This window comes from Gymnoscopelus microlampas (genome assembly GCF_963454915.1).
Source record: "Gymnoscopelus microlampas genome assembly, chromosome: 15".
NCBI classification, from domain to species: Eukaryota; Metazoa; Chordata; class Actinopteri; order Myctophiformes; family Myctophidae; genus Gymnoscopelus; species Gymnoscopelus microlampas.
Genome location: NC_139952.1, coordinates 4,531,132 through 4,557,451, shown reverse-complemented (window position 1 = coordinate 4,557,451; position 26,320 = coordinate 4,531,132). Strand labels below are relative to the sequence as shown.

At 41.5% G+C, this 26,320-nt stretch overlaps 2 protein-coding genes across 7 annotated transcripts; one reads left to right on the top strand and one right to left on the bottom strand.

Annotated features, from left to right (window-relative positions):
* Positions 1 to 197: 197 nt before the first annotated feature.
* dusp11 (dual specificity phosphatase 11 (RNA/RNP complex 1-interacting)) lies at positions 198 to 11,843 on the bottom strand. 5 transcript variants are annotated; one of them, XM_084081289.1, is made up of 5 exons: positions 11,692 to 11,843; positions 10,400 to 10,482; positions 8,893 to 9,202; positions 6,320 to 6,485; positions 198 to 5,547 (listed from the first exon to the last, which is right to left on the bottom strand). In XM_084081289.1, exons 2-5 carry the CDS (start codon positions 10,453 to 10,455, stop codon positions 4,481 to 4,483), a joined length of 1,599 nt encoding a protein of 532 aa, XP_083937415.1. In that variant the 5' UTR covers positions 10,456 to 10,482; positions 11,692 to 11,843; the 3' UTR covers positions 198 to 4,480. The 5 variants fall into 5 exon arrangements, with proteins under 5 accessions (XP_083937415.1, XP_083937416.1, XP_083937417.1 ...); XM_084081290.1 differs by having other exon boundaries at positions 10,400 to 10,485; positions 11,694 to 11,843; XM_084081291.1 differs by having other exon boundaries at positions 8,893 to 9,193; positions 10,400 to 10,485; positions 11,694 to 11,843.
* Positions 11,844 to 12,497: 654 nt separating this feature from the next.
* LOC311061387 (uncharacterized protein) lies at positions 12,498 to 24,505 on the top strand. 2 transcript variants are annotated; one of them, XM_084079999.1, is made up of 8 exons: positions 12,498 to 12,626; positions 14,849 to 14,982; positions 15,553 to 15,717; positions 16,190 to 16,761; positions 18,889 to 19,013; positions 20,238 to 20,460; positions 21,890 to 22,007; positions 23,153 to 24,505. In XM_084079999.1, the coding sequence occupies exons 1-8, from the start codon at positions 12,575 to 12,577 to the stop codon at positions 23,435 to 23,437; spliced, it is 1,674 nt and encodes a 557-aa protein (XP_083936125.1). In that variant the 5' UTR covers positions 12,498 to 12,574; the 3' UTR covers positions 23,438 to 24,505. The 2 variants fall into 2 exon arrangements, with proteins under 2 accessions (XP_083936125.1, XP_083936124.1); XM_084079998.1 differs by lacking the exon at positions 12,498 to 12,626 and adding an exon at positions 12,697 to 13,583.
* Positions 24,506 to 26,320: the final 1,815 nt, after the last annotated feature.

Below are 26,320 nucleotides of genomic sequence, written 5' to 3'. Positions count from 1 at the left end.
TTCTCTCTCCTAATTGGATGAAAGTTGGCAACCCACCAGCAAATGTATTTTCTGTTAACAAAAGCGCTGGAAAGGCCTGTTACTTAACACTCAACGATTACAATCGCAATATAGAGCTTTACTTTTTAAACAAGACATTTTTTGGTTTTAACCCAAATATATAAATGACAGCACCTTAAAAACATACTATTGAGTCATTCAACTTGTAGCATCCATTTTTATTGTCTCCTTTTCTGCATTTTTAGATAAATAAAACCTTCAACACTGTAGTAGCCCTGAGCTGCATTAGCAGGCAGAGCTCTTCTTAAAATCACACAGAAAACAAAGAACTTTAGCAAAGTCAAACCTCACAGTTGTTCGAGGTGTTCCACAGGAATTAAACCTAAAACCACATCAATTGTTTCTGCTCTAAGAATCTCAATTAAGTGCAGAACAAAGGATGATTAAACGATACATGGAACAAATTGTGACAGAAATACTGACATTTTCTCTGCTTTGACTCTTTCAACCCAAATTAAACTATGATGTAAATGTATCATCTATATTTGTGATGAATGCTTCTTGTCAGACACCATTTTGTGGGTTTTTGTGTCATATTTGGGGAATTAGTAGACATGACAATTAGAATAATTAGTGTTTTCCTTCCCAGATAACATAAAATATAAGTTGTTAGAAACATTGCCATAATTATGTCTCAGATACATTGTTTAGTAGACCCGGCATGGTTCATTGGTACAAGATCAAAGTCCAATAAATGACAATAAATGTCAGTTGCTGTGTTTATAGTCAACAAACCCACACACTTCCACACAAACAGTTTCTTATGGTAAAACCTCTGCAACCTACTTCTGACTTTATTTATCATCTTCTTAGCGATTATTCTATTGATTGCGCTTTTGATTAATCAAATAATCAAGAAACGTCTTTTGTTTTCCTTTTTAATTTTACATTTTTATATTTCAATTAGAAAATATTTTAATAGATTTTTATAATCGGCTAAATCGATGTCTGTTTAGCCACTTAAGCCCGGTTTTATACTCGGTGTCACGTGGATATGGCAAAAAAAAACAGCTGACGTTGTGAGCTTGATAATCAAATTTTAAAACGATTTAAAATTAGATCAAAGAAAACAATTAGCTGGATTAAGTGTTGCACCCGTACTTCACTGCACTGTTGTGTGTTCAGTGTTCGCTCCATTAAAGGGGTCTTTGACACATTTCTAATGTGAATCCTGTCGTTCTGTCATGAAAACGCAAGTCATCCATGTTCTACAAAAGGTTCATGTCCTCACAATAGAAGGACAGGATTCAGCTTGACAAAGTAAACCTCCGCTACAATCACTTCCACGTTCAACCTTATCTTCATATAATTGGTCCTCACTAATGCTCATCGTAATATGGCACAGTTTTTTTCCTACTCGGTCTGTGTCTCAGAGGAGGGCTGTGGACAGTTCAGAAACCCGCCTACCACTGACATCAACGATTGGGATTCCAAGCTAATAGGCTCTATTCACAGCAGCCATATTGTGAAGACCTTCACAGGTGTTACCAATGATACTAATGAAGACTCTGTTCCATTCTGGTCAAACAGAGTCAAGGTGCTTATATTGTGCATGTTGGCTCACTGGAAACACTCTGTTACACCAGTGGGTCTACAGTAGGGGTCCAGGGACCCTCATGGGCTTCCAAATGGCCCCTTACGGGTTACGGGTCCATTTGTACACTCTCAGAGTTATGGGGGTCGTGGAAACCACTGTGCTACACTAAATGGAACAGAGCCTTCATTAGTATCAATGGTAACACCTGTGAAAAATAGAAAGTTTTGAAACATTGTTTAAAATGACCAAAACCTGCCTACCGATGATGTCACTGGTAGACAGGTTTATGAACTGTCCACGGCCCTCCTCTAAGACACAGACGTGATGGACGACAATGGTATTGATCTTTTCATGAGCATTGGTGCGGAGCAAATATATGAAGATACACTGCAAATGGGCGAAGTGGTCCTTTAACTCTCACAGGACCATTTAACACACGTAGTCACATAAGAGAGTCCTATCACCAAAACAGCAAAGCTTCAAAACACCAGGACCCCCCCCCCCGTTCCAAATGCATGAGGCCACGGACCCCCATCTGAAACCTAACCTTTGAAACCATGTTCATCTCTAGGACCAATCTACACCGTCAAATCCTTTGTGTTATTTGAACTCTGAGACTTACAGACCCTTGAGATCCCATTCCATTCCTAACTATCTTTTTTTTTGTTGCTGGGGACCCCCTGGAACCCCCTCGTGAGCACCTGGGGGTCCCCAGGCCCCCACGTTGAGAAGCAGTGTTCATCTTATCAAGGCACTCTCCAACAGACCAACGACCAATGGTTAGTGTTTAAATACAATCCCTGTGTTGTCGGGCAGAAACCTTGTATCTCCATATTTCAACTTTTTATGTCTTTTAATGCCCTACTTTGTCATACAGGAGTGTCACAAGTCCACAACGCGTCGCATCGCGAGGCGTTGTGGACTTGTAGATCGGCTATTTTCACTATTTTAACTAATGGAGTCAGGCCTAACCGACAGCAACGAACACTCCCTGTCTTACACCCCATTGTGTCTCACACCCCATCCTGACAGCCAGAGAGCGAGTGATCTGGCAAACAAAATCTCACGAAACGGTCCCGACACGTAGCGTCGGCCATGGTGTTTTTTTTTTTGCGACATAGCCTGAACCAATCAAATGAACTACGATCATGAATGACTAGAACTAACTAATGAGGGATCTCTCCGCTTTGTCAAGCAACAGCGCGAAGGCACGCGCACGCACGCACACACACACACACACACACTCACACACAAACACACTCTTCGGTAAGTATAAAATAACCACTAGATAAGGGGCTCACCATACCATGTTTTGACCCGTCCTGAACTATAAATATGAAGTGTGTTGAGCAAAGTGGGATAGATGTGTCGTCCGTTCTACTATGCGATTTGAACATCTGATTTCCTTAAAGGAATAGTGTCACCCCCCAAAAATATTTTTTTCTATCAATTAGTCACCCCATGGAGACTTGAATTAAAAAAAAAATGTTTTTGTCACATTCCTAAGCCATTAATTTGATAACCAGCGGACCGGTAGGGGTGACTAATCGATAGAGTAAAAAAAAGTCATTTTGAGGGTGAACTATCCCTTTAAACTCTTAATACAATGTGTGACAATCTTAAAGAGCTGCATTCCAGGAACAGATGAAAAGCAGCGTGCAGATCTCCACCAATAAAACAAAACGTCGTTTTAGGCGGGGACACGACAAGTGTGCCCAAAACCTCGCTCCAAATAGAGACAGAGCCAACGGATATGAGCACCGGACATTATCACGGTTTATCGGACCATGCATTGAATGGGCGAAGTAAGCGACATACTGACCCTCACGTGGCTACAGTTCGCTTTGAGACTGCGCGCCTCCATCATGGTCTTTTTAAGTCATCTCCGTTGGTAAGTCCAGTAGGTAAGCCTGTCACAATTATGACATAATCGTCTAATCGCGATTATTTGAGATAATCGCAATTGTTCTTGCATAATCGTTTTCATGTTGAAAGATGTTCGCACATTTTCAAGTTTTAAGAAAAAGCAGAAATAGCAGATCTGCAAGCTTACAACGCGGTTCGTTTTTTTTACATGTATAATATTTTTTTTGTTATTTGTCATATCTGCCATGTGCAATTTTTGATCACGAAGCCGAACGGGCTTCATATGTTCCAATAATGTTCAACACCAAATACACAATCGCAATTATTTGAGAGACAATTAATTGTCAACTTTAAATTTGTAATCGCGACAATGATGACGCCCGACGAATGGTCTGATAAATCGCGGGGTAGGTCAGTATGTCGCCTATACTTCGCCCATTCAATGGTCTGATAAAACGTGATAATGTCCCATTCAGTGCATCGATAGCATCCGTAAGGGGGGGCGGTATCAAGAGGGGTGCGCTGCACAACGTTTGCGGTCGCTCACCGTACGTCTTTAACTAACTCATTCACTGCCAGAATTATTTCTGGCCGCGTTTGCCCACTGCCAAGATTTTTCATTGAAAAAAAAAAGTACTCAGGAGCAGAGATACAGCATTTTTAAGTTTTAAGTTAACAAGGAAGTGGATGGGAGTCTAGATCTTCGAAAAATCATATCTCCTTGGTCTTTGGGTGAAATAAAATTAAAAAAAATGTAAAAAAAAATAATAATATATTTTTTTATTTTTTAAGAAGTCGTTTTAGTCGTTCTAGGCAGGCATGGCTTAGGGACAGAAGTCGTTTTAGTCGTTCTAGGCAGGGAATGAGTTAATGTGGCTTCTTCCTCACTGGCTCGTTGTGGCTGCATGTCAGGATGCGGGTGTCGTCAGTCAGAACACAGTTAGGCACACTAACGGGGTCTTTCTCAGCTGGAAAGACAGAGAGGGGGGGGGGGGGGGGCTGAGACAGTGTCGCACTTCACTCGTGTTCCGGGGGGAAGGTGGGCGCGTAGCGGGGGAGGTGGGAGGGGCCGGGGGGGCCGTGCCGGTGGTCTCGGCTCTTCTTCCTCTTCTCCTCCCGTTGGAAGGACGGGGAGGCGTCGTGGTTGGGTCGGGAGGAGGGGCGGTCCATGGGCCTCTTCGTGCCGGAGGGCCGCCCCCCGTGGTGGGGGGCGGAGCCGGCGCGAGAGGGGTGTATCCACTGCGGCGGGGGGGGAGGAGAGGACCGCCCCCTGTGATGGGCGGAGCCGGCGCGAGAGGGGTGTATCCACTGCGGGGGGGGAGGAGGAGAGGACCGCCCCCTGTGATGGGCGGAGCCGGCGCGAGAGGGGTGTATCCACTGCGGCGGGGGGGGAGGAGGAGAGGACCGCCCCCTGTGATGGGCGGAGCCGGCGCGAGAGGGGTGTATCCACTGCGGGGGGGGAGGAGGGGGGAGGAGTCCATCATCGCCGCCGCGGGGAAACCCCTGGTGGGGCGGAGCTACGGGGGGGAAGCCCTGGCCTCGGGGGGGGCCCCTATGTGATTGGTTAGTCCCTCCTCTCGGATGTGATTGGTTAGTCCCTCCTCTCGGATGTGATTGGTTAGTCCCTCCTCTCGGATGTGATTGGTTAGACCCTCCTCTTCTCGAATGTGATTGGTTCGTCTCGCCTCTCCACGACTGGTGGTGCACCTCTCTGTGGTGAGACCAGTTAGTCCCGCCTCCTCTGGGATGCGACTGGTGGTTCACCCCCCGCCCCCAGCTCTGGTTGGGCGCCGCCCTTTGACGGACGGCCTCCGCGTGTCCGTCCGTCCTGGACCACTGCTGTCTGTCCTGTCCAATGGGAACGCTCTGCGGGCGGGTCAGCTGTCTGTCCTCTCCAATGGGAAGGCACTCTGGGCGGGTCACAGCCAGGCCTCTCATTGGGTCCTGCTCAGACTGGTCCATCCCCTCGTTGCTCCTCCTGGGCCCTGATTGGAGGTCGTCTAAATAGTTCTGTCTCTCTATGCGGTGACCTCTGGACGAGTTGAACAGCTTCACCGCCTCCACGGGGTTAAACCCATCCACATCTGTATGAGACAGACAGGCAGACAGACAGACAGAGACAGACAGACAGGCAGACAGACAGAGGGAGGGAGAGACAGACAGACAGACAGACAGAGGGAGAGACAGACAGACAGAGGGAGAGAGAGACAGACAGAGGGAGAGAGAGACACACAGACAGACAGACAGACAGACAGACAGACAGACAGACAGAGAGAGAGAGAGAAAAACAGACAGACAGACAGAAGGGATAGACAGAAGGGATAGACAAAGAGAGGCAGACAGACAGACAAAGATTAGATGAGATACTACAGGTCAGGGCTTCACAATGGCAATACAAACGGGTGCAATATTCACATTACAAAGGATGCAATGGTATATTGTACCTTTATTCCACTATAATTATTTGAAAAGTTTAGTTAGTAGTTACTCGGTAGATTTTGATTATTATTACAAAACCACTTCAGACCTATATACTTTGGCAATTTGAAAATAGCAGATCTACAAGCTCAAAAATCCTTTTCAAAGGATTTTTTATATATTTTATACATTTGAAAACTCGTGAAATGGGACCCTCTGCACAACGAGTACTTTTGCTTTTGGTACTTTAAGTATATTTTGATGCCAACACTTTTCTACTTTTACGGGAGTACATTTTGAATACTGGACTACTATTTCTACAATAGGGTACTTTTACTTTTACCTAAGTACAAAATGTGAGTACTCCTTCCATCACTGACCCCGAGGACATGTGAGGGCTGTTATTCAAAAATAGATATTATGCGTAAACACTGGTACCTATGAGGTATCGACAGACCAGGTACCCGGTGCGGTTCAGTCCGTGCGTACAGTGAACGCCGATCAGCTTGTCGTTGTCGGGATTCTCTCGCAGGAAGTGACGCACGGCCCGTTTGAAGCTGAGGATGGTCTGATCACTGGGAACCTGGTGGCCCTCTGTGAAGATCTACATGGAGACAACAGTTCATTATAGACCACCGAAGTCCTGACGTCACCCGTTCATCCCCAGGTTCGTAAAGTAATTTCGCTATGGAGAATAACATTGGGTCATCATAGAATCGTCTCATATAAGAATTGTGGTCCAAAAATAAACAAACTGTCTCGGCGATATTGTCAGGGAGGAGGTTCTGTATCGTTTATGATAGTCAGTCACTTATATTTGATACAGTCTGTTTCTGGCGAAAATGTAACTAATTCGGCGGAAGTAACATTATCGTTTTCTCACCGTCAGTTGATGCTTCATATCCATTAGAGTCAAACCGCCGGGGTCACTTGTTTATTTTTGGAACGCAGTTCTTATTTGACGCGATATTAAAGACGTCTATGGGATTCAGAATGGGGGTGGAAAACCGCGAACCAGGTAGACAAGCCAAGGATGTGTAAATTACGTCAGACTTCGGTGGTCTATAGAGATGTACCGATACCAATTTGCTAACCCATTAAGACCGGGAACGCATCTGTGTGTAGTGTAACTTTTAGAGTTCTTTGGGCTATTCAAAAATAGCAGATCTACAAGCTCGTAGCGCGGCACCGAGTGCCGCGCTACGAGCTTGTAGATCTGCTATTTTCGAAAAATTGTGAGAATGTGTGCAAATCTTTGAATATATATCTCTGCTGTCCGGCAGAAACCAGCTAACTCCAAAAATGTTAATTTTTCAGGAAATGATAAAAAAGTGGAGGTTTTGTTCATCATTGATAAGAACGACTGAATGGACCTCCAAGCTCACAATGAGGTTGGAGGTCGAAAGGGGGTGGAGCCTGGAGTCAGCAAAACCAGCTAACTCCACCGGAGTTAGCTGGTTTAGCAGAAAGTTTGAGGATCCAATGGAGTTAGCTGGTTTTGTCAGAAGCGCTTTTTAGTGCTTTTCATTAGTTCAATATTTTTTTTACACACAGACGTAAAGGGAGTTCAATGGCCCTGATTTATGGAAAAAAATGCGAAGCGTCAAAATGGAGTTTGCACATTTGTAACACAAATCTTTGCTTCTGGGGATTCTACAAATGTCTTCAAAATCCTAGCATTTTTTTTTTAAACGTATGTTGCTATAATATCAGCGGTTATCAAACTTTTTCATGTCAAGGACCACCCAAAATGACATGTATTTGGCCTCGGACCCCCATCTGAAAATATGTTGTTCCAGGGACCCCCAGAAGCAAGGATTTGAATAAAAAATGTTCTCTTTAAAAAAATATGTATATATTCAAAGATTTGCACACATTTTCACTATTTTTCAAAAATAGCAGATCACTCAGTGCCGCGCAATGAGCTTGTATATCTGCTATTTTTGAATATCCAAAGTATAAGATGGCTAAAGTGCTTACACAGATGCGTTAATGGGTTTAAAGTGCACTTACAAGTTAGTAAAATAATAACTTTAATAGTACAGTAAGAGTATAAAACAGTTGAAGCAATCAAAATATATTACTATTATGACACATCATCATGTGTTAAATGACGTGGTATCGGATCGGCCTAGACTGGCACACTCGCCGATACCAGCATTTTAGACATGTATCGGAACAACTCTAGTTAACACATCGGGTGCCAAACACGGTCTGAACCGTGTTTTCAGTCTTTTTGTTTTTTTTCCACACGGGAGGGGCTGGAGCAGCTCTGGAATCACCCATGGTGATTCTGAGAAGGGAGGGCCTTATACACTGTAGATCACCATGCCAAAAAACATGGCTCCCCATCCGCATCTCCTTCTCTAAAACCCCTATAACTCCGAAACTTTTTACGTTGGGGAAAACGACTCATTTTGTATGCGCGAGCGATCGCTGCGCCATTGTGACCCACGTGAAAGATGCTATCGTTCCACGCGTTAGCCAGGACCATCGTGCAAAATGCACGCATGCTTTGTTTCACATGGATTGCTCGTCGTGGAGTCTACAGCTTAAACAGCGCCGCGCAGCTCAACGGTGAGATTTCTGGCACCGAACGTAATCTGTTATTATAAAATTCTGGCACCGAATGTGTTAATATAGTTAAAGGAATAGTTCACCCCCAAAATTACTTTTTTTCTTTTGATTACTCACCCCATGGAGACTTGACTTCATGGGTATTTTTTTGTTTTTGTCAATTATTTTTGTCAATTTGATGACCGGCAGTGGTTCCGGGTAGGAGACACAAAGAGTCTCCTTTGTATCTCCTACCGGAACCGCTGCCTGCCTACCAGTCCTATTTAGAGATGGGGGTCGGCGGCCAAATACACATCATTTTGAGTGGTCCTTGACATGAAAAAGCACCACTGATTATAGAAACATACGTTTTATTCAGAAAAACTGTTGGGATTTAGAGGACATTTGTGGAATCGGCTTCAGGTCTAAAATGGGTTAAAAAGTATACTACTAACCTTGATAAAAAGCAGGGACTCCGGCAGGTCGTGGAGCTTGTAGTAGCGGGTGGTGAAGGTCAGGTCTACGATCAGGCCCAGCTCCTGGCCGTTCTCCCGCAGAGCGTCCAGGAGGTCCCAGGGACCGAACGCCTCGCTCGGCGGGACCTGCCGGGTCAGGCCGGGCCGCAGGGGGACCTTGAAGGCGATGAAGCGCGTCCCGGGGATCCTCCCCCCGACCGCTCGGTAGTCCAGCCATCGGTCCGGGACGCCGTTCTTCTTGTTCTTGGAGAACATCGCGTTGGTCGTTTGAAGACGCCGACTCACCAAACTAAAAACACATTCAATTAAATGTATTAGATTGTCGTTTGGAGATGTAGACTCATCAATCTAAACACACCAGATTCAATGCAATTATTTGCTTATTTATGGATAATTACATTATCGCCTAATCACAATTATTTTAGAGATAATCACCATAATTTTTCATAATCGTTTCCATGTTGAAAATCATTGAACAATGTTCATGTATTTTCAAATATTTTCCCAAAATAGTGGAAATAGCGCTTTGTAAGCTTGTAGGTCGGGTAATTCCACTATTTTGAAAATATTTTGAAAGTATAAAACGATTAAATATGTCAGTCATTTCTTTATTATCATTATTATTATTATTATCATTATATATTTAAAAGGAGTAGTTCACCCATTTCTTTTCTTTTTTTGTATCAACTACACACCCCATGAAGCCTTTTTTTGTTTGTTTCATAAGCCAATAATTTGTTGAGTGGCGGAGTCTCCGGTATGAGACTCATACCGGCCCCTATACTCAAAGAGTCTCATACTGAGTCTCCTATTGACCTTTGACCCGGTCATTAAATGGTGAACTACTCCTTTAAGTTATTTGTCATAATGTGTGTGTTTGTTTACAAAGCCCTAAAAGGCTAACAGAAAAGGTGAGTGACAGCCACAGCCACAATACTAGAGGGAGCGACAACAACGACCTGGTACCACCCACCTAGAACAAACATGGGTCATTTCTCTTTCTACTGCACTGCCACCAAAGTGTGGAATGCCCTGACACCATCCCTTAAAAAACAGGCCTGAAAAGCCATCTATCAGGAGACCAGAAGGGGAGGTAAACTCACTTCTCCCATAGAAAGGTGATGGCATTCACTGCCTACAGCCCCCCCCCCCCCCCTATATTGGTGTTATTTTTGGGCGGTGCAACCGCCCCTATATGTGAGGTTTGGACATCGACCCAATTGCACCCCCCCAACCCTGCGCTGTGATTGGCCACCAGTGTTGTTATGCTTTGTTGATGAATTGAATGCATAGGACCACAATGGAACAAGTTCCCTGTCTGTCTAATAAAGTATTCAATCAATCAGTCAGTCAATTCAATTAAAATTGTATTCATATGCTCCAATATTCAATGCCAAAAACACAATTAAATTGTTATTCGCAATTATCTGCATGACAATTCATTGTCAAGTAAAAATGGCATGATGGTGACAGCCCTACACATTACATTAAATTATTGTTTGTTGTTTGAAGACACTGTCTGAAGAGTCTGAAGAACAGCATGGGCTCCAAAACGTCCCTCTTTGTAACCTTGAAAGAAACACAAATAAACAATTAGCAAAGCAGCTAAGTACTGGAATTAATTAGTAGTATTACATTACTAGTTGTGGTAGTACTAACTAGTTACTGGTAGTGGTAGTAGTACTAGCAGTGATGTAAAAGTAACTAAGTACATTTACTCAAGTACTGTACAATCTTATGGTACTTTTACTTTACTGGAGTATTTCCAGTTATTCCAATATTTCCAATACTTTTACTTCTACTCCACTACATCTCAGAGGCAAATATTGTACTTTTACTCCACTACAATTATTTGAAAACTTTAGTTTCAAATAATCGACAAGCTCACAATGCGTCGCGATGCGACGCATTGTGAGCTTGGAGATCTGCTATTTTCAAATGATTTGTATACATTTTAATGCTTGTGCAATGGGACATTCTGCATAATGAGTACTTCTACTACTTCTGGTGAATTTAAGCACATTTTGATATCAATACTTTTGTACTTTGACTCTGGTAAATTTTGAATTCCAGACTTGTACTTGTAACAGAGTATTTCTACATTGCAGTATTGATACTTTTACTTAAGTAACACAGTCATTTTTCCACCACTGGTCATTGCTAGTAGTGGGGTCTGTTTAGAGTTGGGGGGGTTTAGGGAACAGAGGAACTCTATCCTCAACAACTTATACCTGAATGTCTTGATGAATTGAATACACATGTCAGGACCACAAAGGCAACAAGCTTTTTGTGTTCATTGTATAGTCGTGCCACTGTACTTGTGTTAGTTACTTGTAAAGTAAGCATCAAAATATACTTACCAAAGGTAAAAGTACTAAAATGTTTTGAAAATAGCAGATCTACAAGCTCACATAAAAAAAGGATTAAAGTGGTTAATGTATGTTTTATAATATAATAATGTACATCTGCAAAGTAACTAGTAACTAAAGTTTTCAAATAATTGTAGTGGAATAAAAGTACAATATTTTCCTCTGAGATGTAGTGGAAGTATAAGTACAAATACCTCAACATTGTACTCAAGTACAGTACTTGAGTAAAAGTACGTGGTTACTTTACACCACTGTCTGACAGTAGTAGTTATAAGTACAGTGGGTAGTTTAGCACTTTAATATAAATGTTACAACTAAACTAACCATCAGAGCCTCCTCGTGGGATAGGGCCGTGACGTCAGACCTGGGCACGACATAAAACAAATTGTAAAAAACGTCATTTATTTACCTTTAAACGTCACGAGCCTCCTGGTAACCTTGACGACGACAACCCCGAGCCCAACCTTAAGTGCTTAACGGCGTTTCCATGGCAACGGAGACGTTACTTTCAACGCTTTGTTGAGAGAGAAACCAGCAACCCTGGGCCGTTTGTTTACCACGTTACACTGGGAATGGTGGAGGCGCGCCTCAATGACGTCACGCAAGGGGGAGGTGGGCGTGGCCCGGTCGCGGTGGTAACTATGTCACCGCGTTTCAAAACGTGAGCCAAGGAGTAAAGGGAGAGGACCAGTGGTGGGGGGAAAAAAGTACTTAAATGTTTTACTTAAGTAAAAGTATCAATACTGCAATGTAGAAATATTCTGCTACAAGTAAACGTCCGGAATTCAAAATGTACTTGAGCATTAGTACTAAAGTATTGTTATTAAAATGTACTTAAAGTAAAAGTACTCATTGTGCAGAATGTCCCATTTCAAAAGGTTTTAAATGTATAAAGATCTTTTGAAAATAGCAGATCTACAACTGGAACTACTCCAGTAAAGTACAAATTCCTCAAAATTGTACTTAAGTACAGTACTTGAGTAAATGTACCTAGTTACTTTCCACCGCTGAAGGAGAGGTCACATACGTCACGTTTAGAGCCGAACTCGACCCGTATCTGTGTAGAAAGTGACGCTATTGTCCTCTCCTTCTTCCATATTCTCCTTGACGTAACCCAGAAGTGAGCCTCTGCTGATGTTTGTTTACACTTCCTCGTTTCTTTGTTTTGATTTGTGACAGGGGGAAAAAAAATACTCAAATAAAGTAAAGTAAAGTAAAGTACTTTAAACTAGGGCTGGATGTAACGATTTATCGTAAATCGATTCAAACCGGTGAAACTGATTTAATAACAAATGATTTGTGATGCAAACAGCAGGAAGGAAAAAGAGGAAATAGAGGATCTTTGTAAGAGAATTGATTGGGGGGGAAAAAAGAGTTGTCTGTCATTACTACTGTGTTGAAAAGAGGATAAGAGAGCAAACTTATTGTAAAAAAAAAATACTGGATTTGTGTAGGAGAAATAGTATAAAAAAAAGATTTGCTGGAAACTCATTTTGTGTTTAAGAAATCGTGAAAAATCGTATCGTGAACCTAGTATCGTGATTGGAATTGTATCCTGAGTTGAGTGAATCGATACGTGCTTATAACATGTCGATATCGTGATATGAGACTAGATATCGTCTGGGATTTAGGATATCGTGGATGATTACAATTAAGTGTTTTTACTGTAAATGATTTTCTGGACGTACCTGTATTACTTGATCCATTATTTACCTTCATCTACTTTATTTGTTATATAAGTATTATTATAAAATGGTATGATCACGTAGACATTACTGATGATCAGTCACCAACACACATCTCTTTGTGCAAAATACTTATATCCCCACAATATCGATATCGAGGTATGAACCACGTGATATTTGATCGTGTCCATATCGCCCAGCCCTAAAAGTAAAGTGTAAAGTAGGGATGTCCGATATTATCGGTCGATATTAGCATAACAATATAATATCGGTATCGGATTCTGAAAAAAAAAAAATATATATATATCGATATCGGTTGATATTGGTTTCGGAAATTAGGAGTTCGACAATATCGGTATCGGATATCGGTAGAAAAGTCAATATCGAACATCGCTAGTATAAAGTAAAGTTATTAATACAGTAGTTGTAACCATGTCGTCCATAGACTCAGTGATCAGACAGCAGCTGGTCTCAGCAGCAGAAGACATTATAGTTTTATTTAAATCTAAGAGTTTAGATGCAGATAAAGGTCTGTCTGTCCTTCGTGTGCTGGTGACAGACAGACTGATGACAGCTGTCACTCACATCTTCACTATGTTGGAGAGAACAACTACAGGTAGGTTCATTAAAACCATGTGTAAAGTAACTAAGTAGATTTACTCAATAACTGTACTTAAGTACACTTTTGAGGGATCTTTACTTTACTGGAGTATTTCCCATTTTCAATACTTTTACTTCTACTCCACAACATCTCAGAGGCAAGTATTGTACTCCACTACAATTATTTTAAAACTTTAGTTACTTTTCACATATAAATTATTACATTATAAAACATACATTAACCACTTTAGCCCTATTTTATACCTAGGCTATTTGAAAATAGCCGATCTACAAGCTCACAACGCGTTGCATCGTTGTGAGCTTATAGATCTACTATTATAAAAATACAAATATGTTAGTACTTTTACTTTCGGTACTTTAAGTACATTTTGATGCCAATACTTGTGTACTTTTACTCAAGTCAATTTTTAATTCTGGACTTTTACTTGTAATATGTATACTTAGAATTAGAGTACTTTTTCCACAACTACAGGTAGGTTCATTTCAAATACACAGAGAGAACAGCTCCACTGAGATTCAATCCACGTTGCACACCGGCGACACCTGCTGGGCAGAATTGTTTAGTGCAGCTACATTTTGGTGAATAAATTGAGTTGGGTTTTACTACAAAATAGACTAAATATGGAAACCTTTTACATTTAAAAAAAGAAAAAATATATATATATATTTAAAACATATACAAATAGTGAAAATAGCAGTTCTACAAGCTCACCCTACTTTTGTGCGACACCCTTGTATGATGGAGTAGGGCATTCATTTACAAAAAATAAAAAATAAATAGGCCTATGTAGATACAAGGTTTCTGCCGGACAGCAACGATATATAGACAGACGGACGGACGGACGGACGGACGGACAGACAGAACCCTAAGGACAGATAATAAAAGCCCAGCAGTTAAGGAGATTTAAAAAAAAAATAATAATAATAATAATTAAAAAAAGCTAGTCAAAGAAAGACTTTATTAGACAGAAATGTAAACAACACGAGGTACAGTCAGACATTTGGGCTGAAAGGATAACGCACAAAAGTCCTGGGGACTTGTTTCCATTGTGGTCCTTCATGATCTACTAGGGATGCAAATTATCGATTAATCGAAATTAATTGAAAATCGATAAATTGAATCGGATAAATTCTTAAGGACCATTAATCGATTATAGATTGTTTACATCCCTATGTCCTACATGTGGTAAATCAGTTGTTTGTAACGCAGGAGAGGACATGTGGTTTGGAAGATGTAAACATGCTATTGGTTCCCTGCAGATCTTCTACCCGGCACCTCCACCAATCAGAGCAGAGCTGAGGAAACACCTCTCCCTCCGGCCAGTCCCGTCAACGATGATGATGATGATGACGAAGATGAGGTTGACAGCAAGGCAGAGGAAGATGAAAATGAGGTTTGTTTGATTGATTGATTGATTGATTGATTGATTGATTGAATACTTTAATACCAAGAGTGTTAACAGTACAAGTCGTACAGTCAAACGTTATGCTAAAAGGAAAGGTTAACACAAAAAGTCCCAGGGGGCTGCTTTACATTGTGGTCCATTGTACTCAATTCATCAGTAATCAGTTGCTGGAGTCCTTTTTAGTACTTTTACATGTACTCCACTACATCTCAGAGGCAAATATTGTACTTTTACTCCACTACAATTATTTGAAAACTTTAGTTACTAGTGACTTTATAGATTTTGATTATTATTACAAAACATACATTAACCACTTCAGTCCTATTTAAAATTTGGCTATTTGAAAATAGATCTGCTATAAAAAATACAAATAAATGAAATACAGTTTAGACGTATGATAACCTTTGCATAATGAGTACTTTTACTTTTGGTACATTAAGTATATTCCGATACCAATACTTTTGTACTTTTCCTCAGTAAGTTTTGATCACTGAACTTTTACTTGTAAACAGAGTGTTTCTGCATCGCACAATTTAAAAACTGTGAGTACTTTTCCAGGCAGAGGAGAGAAGCTCTCAGCACTGCAGGGTGTGTGGAAAACACTTTGACAGGAAAGGTTTCCTGATCAAACACGTCGACAAGCACCTCAGAGACGCAGAGCGAGTGTGCGGTCTGTGTGGCGATCGCCTCGACACCACGGACGAGCTGAGACGTCACCTCCAGGTACAGACGGGGACAGTGGTTGAAAGTAACTAAGTACATTTACAAGTACTGCACCTAAGTGCAATTTTGAGGTATTTGTACTTTACTTGAGTATTTCCAATTACTTTTACTCCATTACGATTATTTGAAAACTTTAGTTACTTTTCAGATATGAATTATTATATTATGAAACATACATTAACCACTTTAGCCCTTTATACATAGGCTATTTGAAAATAGCAGATCCAAAACGCGTTGCGATGCGACGCGTTGTGAGCTTGTAGATCTGCTATTTTCAAACATACATTAACCACTTCAGCCCTATTTAAACTTTGGCTATTTTCAAAAGATTTGATTACTGGACTTTTACTTGTAACAGAGTGTTTCTATTGCAGAATTGATACTTTTACTTAAGTAAAAAGATTGAGTATTTTCTTCCACCACTGTCGTGACGAGTCTTTTTTTTAATATATCGTCCCGTCCCTGACTTCAGGCTCACCGAGACGCCAGCCGAACCTGCGACCTCTGCGGCAAGAAGTTCCCGTCCATCCGCGCCCAGGAGACGCACCGGCGACTGCACACCGGGGAGAAACCCTTCGGCTGCCGCGTGTGCGGCAAAGGCTTCAACCAGAAGGGCAACATGGCGACGCACATGAGGACCCACGCGGCCGAGACCGAGAGACCCTACGCCTGCGGCGTCTGCGGCAAAGACTTCAGCCACGCGGGCTCTCTGGAGAGGCACGCCCGATCTCACGACCCCGGGCAGACGACGCCTTTCAGCTGCAGGGTCTGCGGTCAGGGGTTCGTCGAGAACGGCGAGCTCAAGAGACACGCGAGGATGCACGTCGAAGACGACGCTTCCGCCGTCAAAACCAAACGCGGGAAGCAGGAAACCGCCGCCGCCGCCGCTCCCCGCTGTAAAGTGTGCGGCGGCGCCTTTCAGAACAAGGGGAACGTCATCAGACACGCGGAGAGCCATTTGAACGACCCGGCCGGGAGGTGCGGGGTGTGTGGCGAACGCTTGGGCTCTGCGGACGATCTGAAAGACCACCTGCGGTCTCACAGGTAAACCTGTGTTCTCTAGTCCGTTCAAAGTGGGGTCCGGGGACCTCCAAGGGTCCTCCAAGGGACCTCCCAAGCTAATGTTAATAAAGTTAAAGGGATATTTCACTTTCAAAAAAACTTTTGGTCATTTTATCGTCTACTCAGGCTTTTGTGAGCCCCCCAGACCGTTTTTAAGTTGCTTGATTTAGTATTTAGAGATTTGATAATCATTTTATCAGACACGCCCCCTTCCTATACAAACCCATTATAACTTCAAACTCCATTTTTAGCATGTTAAATTCATCAAAAACACCCGTGCTTGGTTCTGCTGACTCACCCTGCCCTCCTAATACGTGAGGGGGCCGTATTTTTTCGATTACTTTTTTCATTTATATATATATTTTTTTAATGTATTTAATTGTTTTCATTTTCCCAAAAAAATATTAAAAATAAATGAAAAATGTAATCGAAAAAACACGGCCCCCTCACGTATTAGGAGGGCAGGGTGAGTCACCAGAACCAAGGACGGGTGTTTTTGACGAATCTAACATGTTAAAAATGGAGTTTGAAGTTATAATGGGTTTGTATAGGAAGGGGGCGTGTCTGATAAAATTAATATCAAATATCTAAATACTGAATCAAGCAACTTAAAAACGGTCTGGGGGGCTCACAAAAGCCTGAGAACACGATAAAATGACCAAAAGTTTTTTTGAAAGTGAAATATCCCTTTAATGAATTAAAAAATAGCAGATATACAAGCTTGTAGATCTGCTATTTTTGAAAAAGTCTTGAAAATGTGTGCAAATCTTTAAATCTTTTTTTTAAAAGGCGAACATTTTTAACTAAAGTCTTTGCTTTTATGGGGTCCCTAACACGACATATTTTCAGGGGGGGGTCCGCGGCCACATACTCAGTGGCGGCTTTTGCTATGTTTCACCCGTTTCAATTGAAACGGGCCCCAAACCTCAGGCCCCCCATCTGCCCCCCCAAAAAAATCCCCTTTTAATTGGACTCGCATCCCAGTAAAAAATAATATATATATTTTTTTTTTAAGTAACTCATTGTGTGCCATTAACGTGTTTCACGTGTTTTTACCGCTATGGCGCTGGGTGCCAATGACGTGTTTGACGTGTTTTTGAAAAAATAGTAAAAAATAAATAAATAAATAGTCTAATTAATTTAGTTCGAAAATGCATCATTTATGGATTATGGAAGCAAACCAACTTCAGTCCACAATTATTATTTTTTGCAGGGGGGTGCATATGGATGGGGGCTCCATATTAGCTCTTGAAACGGGCCCCCAGATCATTAAGGCCGCCCCTGCACATACTACGATTTGGGGGTCCTTGGCACGAAAAAGTTTGAGAACCACTGCTCTAGCCATCAGTAAGAGTAACACTGTAGGTGTTACTGTACTGCTGATACTGTTGACACTGTATTGATTTCAGTGTATTCTGTTAAATCTACATATTAATAGTGCAGGAACTGCGATGACACTGTGCTTTTGTGTATTTGTTTCTGCATCGTGCAGGATACTGGACCAGGTGTACAGTATACGGTTACACATTTCTTTATAGCCCTGTTTTCGGGACCCATGTTTGGGTCACAGACCAATTTATAAGGGTCGCAAATAAATATCCCTTTTTTTTCGTTTCCTACATAAAAAATAATCTTTAGATTTTTTTTGTAAACAAAATGTAAACAAAAAAATTATCAATTCAAAACAATTCCAACATTTTCCAAAAGTATTTAATAAATACAATTAAAAAATCTGCACAGCAACCTGCCCTGTTCCTCCGGCCCACATTTTTTCACGTCGGCCTGTTATAGCGCCACCAGGAAAAACACATTTATTTTATATCACTCCTACAGATTTTGTCCAAACATCACGCAAATCGGTACACAGTATCTCTATAGTCATGTGATCGAGACGGATCTGTCCGATTTTTCTCTTGATCTTGATTGGCGAATTCCGAACATTGCTGGCCCACAATAACCTACCTGACCTGGCGGAGACTTGTGCTCCGAGTAGCACTTTTTCGTTTTTTTGTGTATCTGTACTTTAACTGCTGTGCTGACTCTGGTGACTGAATCCCCCCCCAGGATCAATAAAGGCCTGTCTGTCTGTCTGTCTGTCTGTCTGTACAGGAAGACAGTGAAGGTGTGCAAGGTGTGTGGTGCCACCGTGCGTGACATGGATCTGCACATGAGAGTTCACACCGGACTCAAACCCTACAGCTGCAAGGACTGCGGCAAAGACTTCCCACGAAAAGGTGTGCCCTCGAATTCTTGGACAATGACTTAAAGGAGTAGTTCACCCCAAAAAATGACTTATTTTCTATCAATTACACACCCCATGAAGCATTGAATTCATGGAGATTTTTTTGTTTCTGTCGCATTCCTAAGCCAATAATTTGATTATAGCGCTGTGCCGTGCTATGAGCTTGTCGATCTGCTATTTTAGAAAAATCATGTTTTTTTTTGCAAATATTTGAATATATATATAATTTTTTTTAATCGAACATTTGTAACTCAAATCTTTGCTTCTGGGGGGTCCCTGGAACTAAATATTTTGAGATAGGGGTCCGCCGCCAAATGCATATCATTTTGGAGGTCCTTGACATAAAAGTGTTTGAGAACTGCTGATATTATAGCAGCATAAGTGTTTCAGAAAACTGTTGGGATTTAGAAGACATTTGTCGAATCCTGAGAAAAAAAGATTTGAGTTGAAAATGTTAGTTAAAAAACATATATATTATTCAAAGATTTGCACAACTTTTCACAATGTTTTTAAAGGGACTACACCATGAATTTTAACTTTTTCTTCTTTTTTGTGTGTTTTTGGTCTCCCCTACCTCTCTTCTATCACCAAAAATACCCCAGTTTGAACACTCAGGCTTTCACAGGGGTTTTCTGTAAATTGGTCTAAAACAGGCCAAACTGATTTGTACCCTGACATGACGTCACGTCAGGGTACAATCCCTCCCATTTTTCAGTTCCAACCAAAAAATATATATATATTTTTTTTCTTTTTTTCTTTTTTTTCTTTTTTTTTTACTTTTTCCACACAGAACCAGGAGATAACATGCATACAAACTGGCTTAATAGCGCCCCGTGCCAAACAGGACAATGTGGTATTGCAGGTGAAAGTGCTTTATAAGCCAGAGAGAAGTTAGTTGGAATGAATATATCTGAGGCTTGATTTAGGCTCAAACCTTTTGAAAAACGTTTGAGGGACATAAACAATATGATATTGAATATTATTATTTTTTTTTAAATTCATGGTGTAGATCCTTTAAACAAAATAGCAGATTTACAAGGTCGTAGTGCTCTGAGCTTGTAGATCTGCTATTTTTGAACAGCCCAAAGTATAAAATAATGGTTTTAGCTAAAAATCAAAAAAGGCACAGTATGCGTTCCCGGATTGAATCATGGGTTAATTACCAAAAGAGTTGAGGACAGAATGTGAGCAGTCATTCATATTTCCTCATTTGCAGGTTCGCTGGAGCGCCACGTGAAGCTGCACGGCGGCGAGCGGCCGTACATCTGCGAGTTCTGCGGGAAAACGTTTGTGGAGAACGGCGTCCTGCGGCGACACCTCAAGAGCCACAGCGGAGAGAAGGCCAGGAACCACTCCTGCGACGTCTGCGGGAAGAAGTTCACCTTGAGTCAACACCTGGACGTGCACAAGAGGATCCACACCGGAGAGAAACCTTACAGGTCAAGTTTAAACCCATTGAGACCTGAAGCCGATTCTACATGTCTCCTAAATCTCAACAGTTTTCTGAAAAACGTATGTTTCTATATCAGTGGTGCTCAATCTTTTTCACGTCAAGGACCCCCACAATTAAATGTATTTGGCCGCGGACCCCCATCAAAATATTTTGTTCCAGGGACCCCCCAGAAGCAAAGATTTGAGTTAAAAATGTTCGATTTAAAAATATATATATATTCAAAGATTTGCACACATTTACACGATTTTTCAAAAATAGCAGATCTACAAGCTCGTAGCGCGGCACTCGGTGCCGCACTATGAGCTTGTATATCTGCTATTTCTGAATAGCCCAAAGTGTAAAATAATGCTTTTTAGCTCAAATCTAAAAATGACACAGTTCCAGGTCTTAATGGGTTAAACCCACCCATCTGACCACCAGTGGTGGAAAAAATACTCACATTTTGTACCTAAGTAAAAGTATCAATACTGCAATGTAGAAATACTCTCGTTACAAATAAAAGTTTGGTATTTAAAATTGAGTTGAGTAAAAGTACAAAAGTATTCGCGTTAAAATATACTTGAGTATTGAAAGTAAAAGTACTCATTATGCTGAATATCCCATTTCGCAAGTTTCCACATGTGTAAAAATGCTTTGAAAATTGCAGATCTACAAGCTCACAACGTGTCGCATCGCGACACGCTGTGAGCTTGTAGATCTGTCCATTTCAAAAAGCTAAAGTGCAGTAGTATAGGCTATTATGTTGAAGTGGTTAATGCACGTTTTGTAATAATAATCAAAATCTACAAAGTAACTAGTAATCTACAAAGTTTTTCAAATGAGTGTTTGTCTCTAAGATGTAGTGGAGTAGAAGTAAAAGTATAGAAAATTGGAAATACTCCAGTAAAGTAAAAACACCTTAAAATTGTAAGTACAGTACTTGACACCAGTACCAGGTGTAAAGTGGTGTTGTATTATTGTTTCGAACATCTTTTTGTGTTACATTGTTTTTAATCTCTATTCACAGCAGCCATATTGTGAAGACATTCACAGGTGTTGCCAATGATACTAATGAAGGCTCTGTTCTATTTAGTGTAGCACAGTGGTTTCCACGACCCCCATAACTCTGAGAGTGTACAAATGGAACCAAATGGACCCGTAACACTCGTAAGGGGCCATTCTGAAGCCCATGAGGGTCCCTGGACCCCATCTGTAGACCCACTGGTGTAACAGAGTGTTTCCAGTGAGCCAACATGCACAATATCAGCACCCTGACTCTGTTTGAGCAGAATGGAACAGAGCCTTCATTAGTATCATTGGTAACACCTGTGAATGTCTTCATAATATGGCTGCTGTGCATAGAGCCTATTGTCATGTTTTTATTCCTTTGTAACGCTTTGTTTTATAAATAACTTTACGTTACTTTTACCCTACAGCTGTACTGTGTGCGGTAACACCTTCCGACAGGTCGGAAACCTGGACTCGCACATGAGGATTCACACGGGAGAGAAACCCTTCATTTGTAGCCTGTGTGGAAAACGCTTCCGCCAGAAGGTCATTGTTTATTTTTGTATTTTTTATAGGGCCGGGACTTTATCGCATTAATTTCCACCAATTAATTACAGAAAAAATATCGTGTTAAAAAATGAACGCATTTAACGCATTTGAAAAAAATGCTTTATTTACCTTCACTTTCAAAATATTTGAAATATAGCGGAAATGGCTGATCTACAAGCTCAAAGGGTCATGACGCGTTGTGAGCCAACAATACATCAATACATAACATTCATGCTCACAGACTCACCACAACATATGACACGACACAAAAAAACAAACAAAAAAACACCTAAATCATCATAATGTTCAGAAACCAGTGACATCATCGATGGGGATCCAAGCTAATAGAAACTGCAGCCTTTTTCTTCCTGGAAAGTTAGGATGCTGAAATAGAAGCCATTGTTCTTGCTTTAATAAACACATTTTTAAAAAGGCTTCTAATTCTTGCCTACTGGTGATGTCACTGGTAGACAGGTTTCTGAACTGTCCACAGCCTTCCTCTGAGACACAGAGTGATTAGAAAGAAATGGTGCCATCTTAGGATGAGCATTTCACGGTGGCGCAGTCGGTAGCGCTGTCGCCTCACAGCTAGAAGGTCTTGGGTTCGATTCCCGCCGGAGACACTGTGGGCACTGGGGGGCGTGTTCTCTCGTCCGCGTCATCAGCACCCATACCCTAGGTGTGGTTGGCGAAAGGGCCTTTCTGTGTGGAGTTTGCATTTTCTCCCCGTGTCCCCTAGGGTAGGTACCCGCATAACAAACACGCAGTAATCCTGGTCTCTATACTGCCTCCCCCTGGTCAGCCGAGGCGCCTGATGGAGGGGAAGGGAACTGGTTGGAATAACGTGTTCCTTCCACGCGCTACGTCTAACCAGGGAAACTCCCCCCTGTCATGTGACAAGAAGGCTTGTTAGCTCCTCATGCATTGAAGGAGGCATGAGCTCGGCTCTGGGCTCTCCCTAGGCTGGCAGAGGGAGTGTAGCGCCCAGGATTACTTCGACAATTGGCACTGGGTGAAAAAAATGGGGTAGCTAAATCGTGGGATACATTTTTTAAAAGAGTGAGGACCTATTATATGAAGATAAGGTTGAAAATGGGTGACGTGCTCCTTTACCCAAGCTTAATAAGTATTCACTGCACTAGGTGTCGCTGGAGACGCACGAGAGGTTCCACAAGAAGGAGAAACCCTTCGGCTGTCCGCTGTGCGACAAAGGCTTCGTCCAGAAGATCGACCTGAAGCGCCACATGTTGACGCACACCGGAGAGAAGCCCTACGGATGCACCGTCTGCGGGAAGAAGTACCAGGAGAAGAGATCCATGGATTCCCACATGAAGGTGCACACGGCTCCACGTTTCACCAAAGACTCTGCTGTGTCGACAAACAGCCAGCGACATGAGACTCTGAATACGGACTTCATACAACTGTAGCTTTATACGTGAAACACACTCATACGTCATAAGCCTGCAAAGCTGCTGAATGTATCAACCGACATGTTTTAATCTTTATTTATTCATTGAGTTGATTCTCTCGCTGAAAACGGTTTCTGCTGTTTTAGATAGATAGATGGCAGTGGTGGAAAGTAACTAAGTACATTTACTCAAGTACTGTACTTAAGTACAATTTTGAGGTACTTTTACTTTACTGGAGTGATTCCAATTTCCGATCCTTTTACTTTTACTCCACTACATCTCAGAGACAAATATTGTACTTTTACTCCACAACAATTATTTGATTACATTTCGGCCATTTAAAAATAGCCGATCTACAAGCTCACAATGCGTCGCGATGCCACGCATTGTGAGCTTGTAGATCTGCTATTTTCAAAAGATTTTTATACAATACATACGTTTGAAAACGTGTGTGAAATGGGACATTCTGCATAATGAGTACTTTTACTTTTGTACTTTAAGTGCATTTTGATACCATTACTTTTGTACTTTTACTAAAGTACATTTTTAATACAGGACTTTTACTTGTAACAGAGTATATCTACATTGCAGTATTGATACTTTTACTGAAGTAAACAATTTGAGTACTTTTTCTATTATAGACTGTAAGAAATAATGGACAAAGGGAGCCGTGACGCCACCCATTGGTTTCTATGGACATGTTTTGAAGCCACTATTTCAGCGAATTTAAAAGCCACCATCTTGGATTTCTGGTCCCGACTGGAACCGGAGGGGTTGGTCTTTGGTCAGTAGAGCCAGTAGAAGCACACCCTACTTTATCATCAATTTAAACATTTATTGAAACGTTTATAGCAATAAAAAAAACGTCAAGTTATGTTTTCTTTTAAACCTTGAAAAATGAGTTTTCATTGTGATGAATAGGAATGTATTCCTTAATTTATTTGTAAATGGTCTATTTTGGCTCAACATCATTGTATGATGAAGTAAGTATAAAACAGAGCTTACGTGTTAATATACTTTACCTACTCACTGAATAAAATATGTTTTATGTCTTGTGATGGAAGCTTATTCTTCTCTATGGTGATAATGGTCTCTGTTCTCCAACGTATGAATACATTGTAGAATAATTCATCTAGATGATACTTCAGTCCATATCAGATCGACCAGTAGGTGGAACTACATAGCAGTTTTTTGGGGGGATAAATGAGTTAAATTAAATTTTAATTGAACTCATTTATCCCCCCAAAAAACTGCTATGTATGTTTCCCTTTGGTGCATACACACAATGGATGTTTTGGTGCATACACACAATGGATGTTTTAATTATTAAAACATCCATTGTGTGTATGCACCAAAGGGAAACCCACTTCTACTTATTTTCCCATTTTCCCGTCATAGTTCCAGTTGTTCCCGTTCTCTTAAGACAGTAGGGCACACCTATGTTTTCTTTTGTAAATTTGTATTGTCTATTTTTACTCGAAATCAACCTTTGGGACCTTGCACCACATTTGAAAGACCATGTATCTGCTTTATTAAACAGAATACTGGCTTTCCTGTTAAAAAAAAATGTTAAAGCTCTGAATAGGCTCTATGCACAGCAGCCATATTATCACTTCCTTCACAGGTGTTACCAATGATACTAATGAAGGCTCTGTTCCATTTAGTGTAGCACAGTGGTTTCCACGACCCCCATAACTCTGAGAGTTACACACCCGTAAGGGGCCCATGAGGGTCCCTGACCCCAACTGTAGACCCACTGGTGTAACCCACTGGAGTGTTTCCAGTGAGCCAACATGCACAATATCAGCACCCTGACTCTGTTTGACCAGAATGGAACAGAGCCTTCATTAGTATCATTGGTAACACCTGTGAATGTCTTCATAATATGGCTGCTGTGAATAGAGCCTATTGTGATCGCTAGAGCATGGCTCTTCAACAGGGGGTCAGGAGTTGGGACCCGACCCCTAGGAGTTACTACAGGGGGACCGCCAATTATTGTATTTATTTTTACATTAACAACTTCCCTTTTCTGGGGGAACATTGACCGAAAGTAGCCGATCTACAAGCTTATATATTGGCTATTTTCGGCAAAGGGAATTGGTGTCGAGGGAAAAAAGAGCAGACCCAGTCGGCTTGAGGGCTTAGGGTAAATGTCACAAATGTCACATTAACAAAAAAACATGAATTTACCCAACAGTGGTGATGCTGTCAGACGAGTTTGTCTCTGTCGGGTGAAACCTCATATGGATTCAGGATTCAAATATATATATATTATTCAAAAATAGCAAAAGTAGCAAATCTACAAGCTCGAAACGTGTCGCTTTGCGCCATGTTTTGAGCTTGTAGATCTGATACTTTTGATGCTCGCTGTAGTATGATCAAGTAGGACGTTAATTTACAAAAAAAAACTCAAAAAGTTAAAATATGGAGACAAGACGTTTATTCTGCCTGACAGCAACAGGAAGCTGTCTATGAATTAGATCGAAAAAAGTTGATTATGAAGATCTTTATTATATGTAGTGGGGGGTCCCTGCTAGCCTGGTAAACCCTCCCTCCGGAAATCTCATTTCCACTCCTGGAATCAAATGGAAATGAGATTTCCGGAGGGAGGGTTTACCAGGCTAGGTCCCTGCTCCATAGCTCCATGGTCCCTACCCTGAACAATATTGAAGACCCCTGCTATTGAGAGTTGGTTCAGTAAGGGGTCTCAAAATCACTCCATCATTTTATCCTGTATGAGTGGTCTCTCTCCTAATTGGAAATACTAGGTATCCTGACCTGCCTGCCTGCCTGCCTGCCTGTCTGCCTGTCTGTCTGTCTGTCTGTCTGTCTGCCTGCCTGCCCGCCCGCCCGTCCGTCCGTCCGTCCGTATGTCTGCCTGCCTGCCTGCCAGTCTGTCTG

Coding starts and splice junctions, on each gene's coding strand:
- dusp11 (XM_084081289.1), bottom strand. CDS start 10,455: ATGCTGTTCTTCAGACTCTTCAGACAGTGTCTTCAAACAACAAACAAT. Junction 9,203..10,399: donor ACAACAAACAATAATTTAAT/GTAATGTGTAGG, acceptor ATGTGTTTTTAG/TTTGGTGAGTCGGCGTCTTC. Junction 5,548..6,319: donor GGTCTGTCGATACCTCATAG/GTACCAGTGTTT, acceptor TGTCTCATACAG/ATGTGGATGGGTTTAACCCC.
- LOC311061387 (XM_084079998.1), top strand. CDS start 13,400: ATGTCGTCCATAGACTCAGTGATCAGACAGCAGCTGGTCTCAGCAGCA. Junction 20,461..21,889: donor ACCGGAGAGAAACCTTACAG/GTCAAGTTTAAA, acceptor TTTACCCTACAG/CTGTACTGTGTGCGGTAACA. Junction 22,008..23,152: donor GAAAACGCTTCCGCCAGAAG/GTCATTGTTTAT, acceptor TCACTGCACTAG/GTGTCGCTGGAGACGCACGA.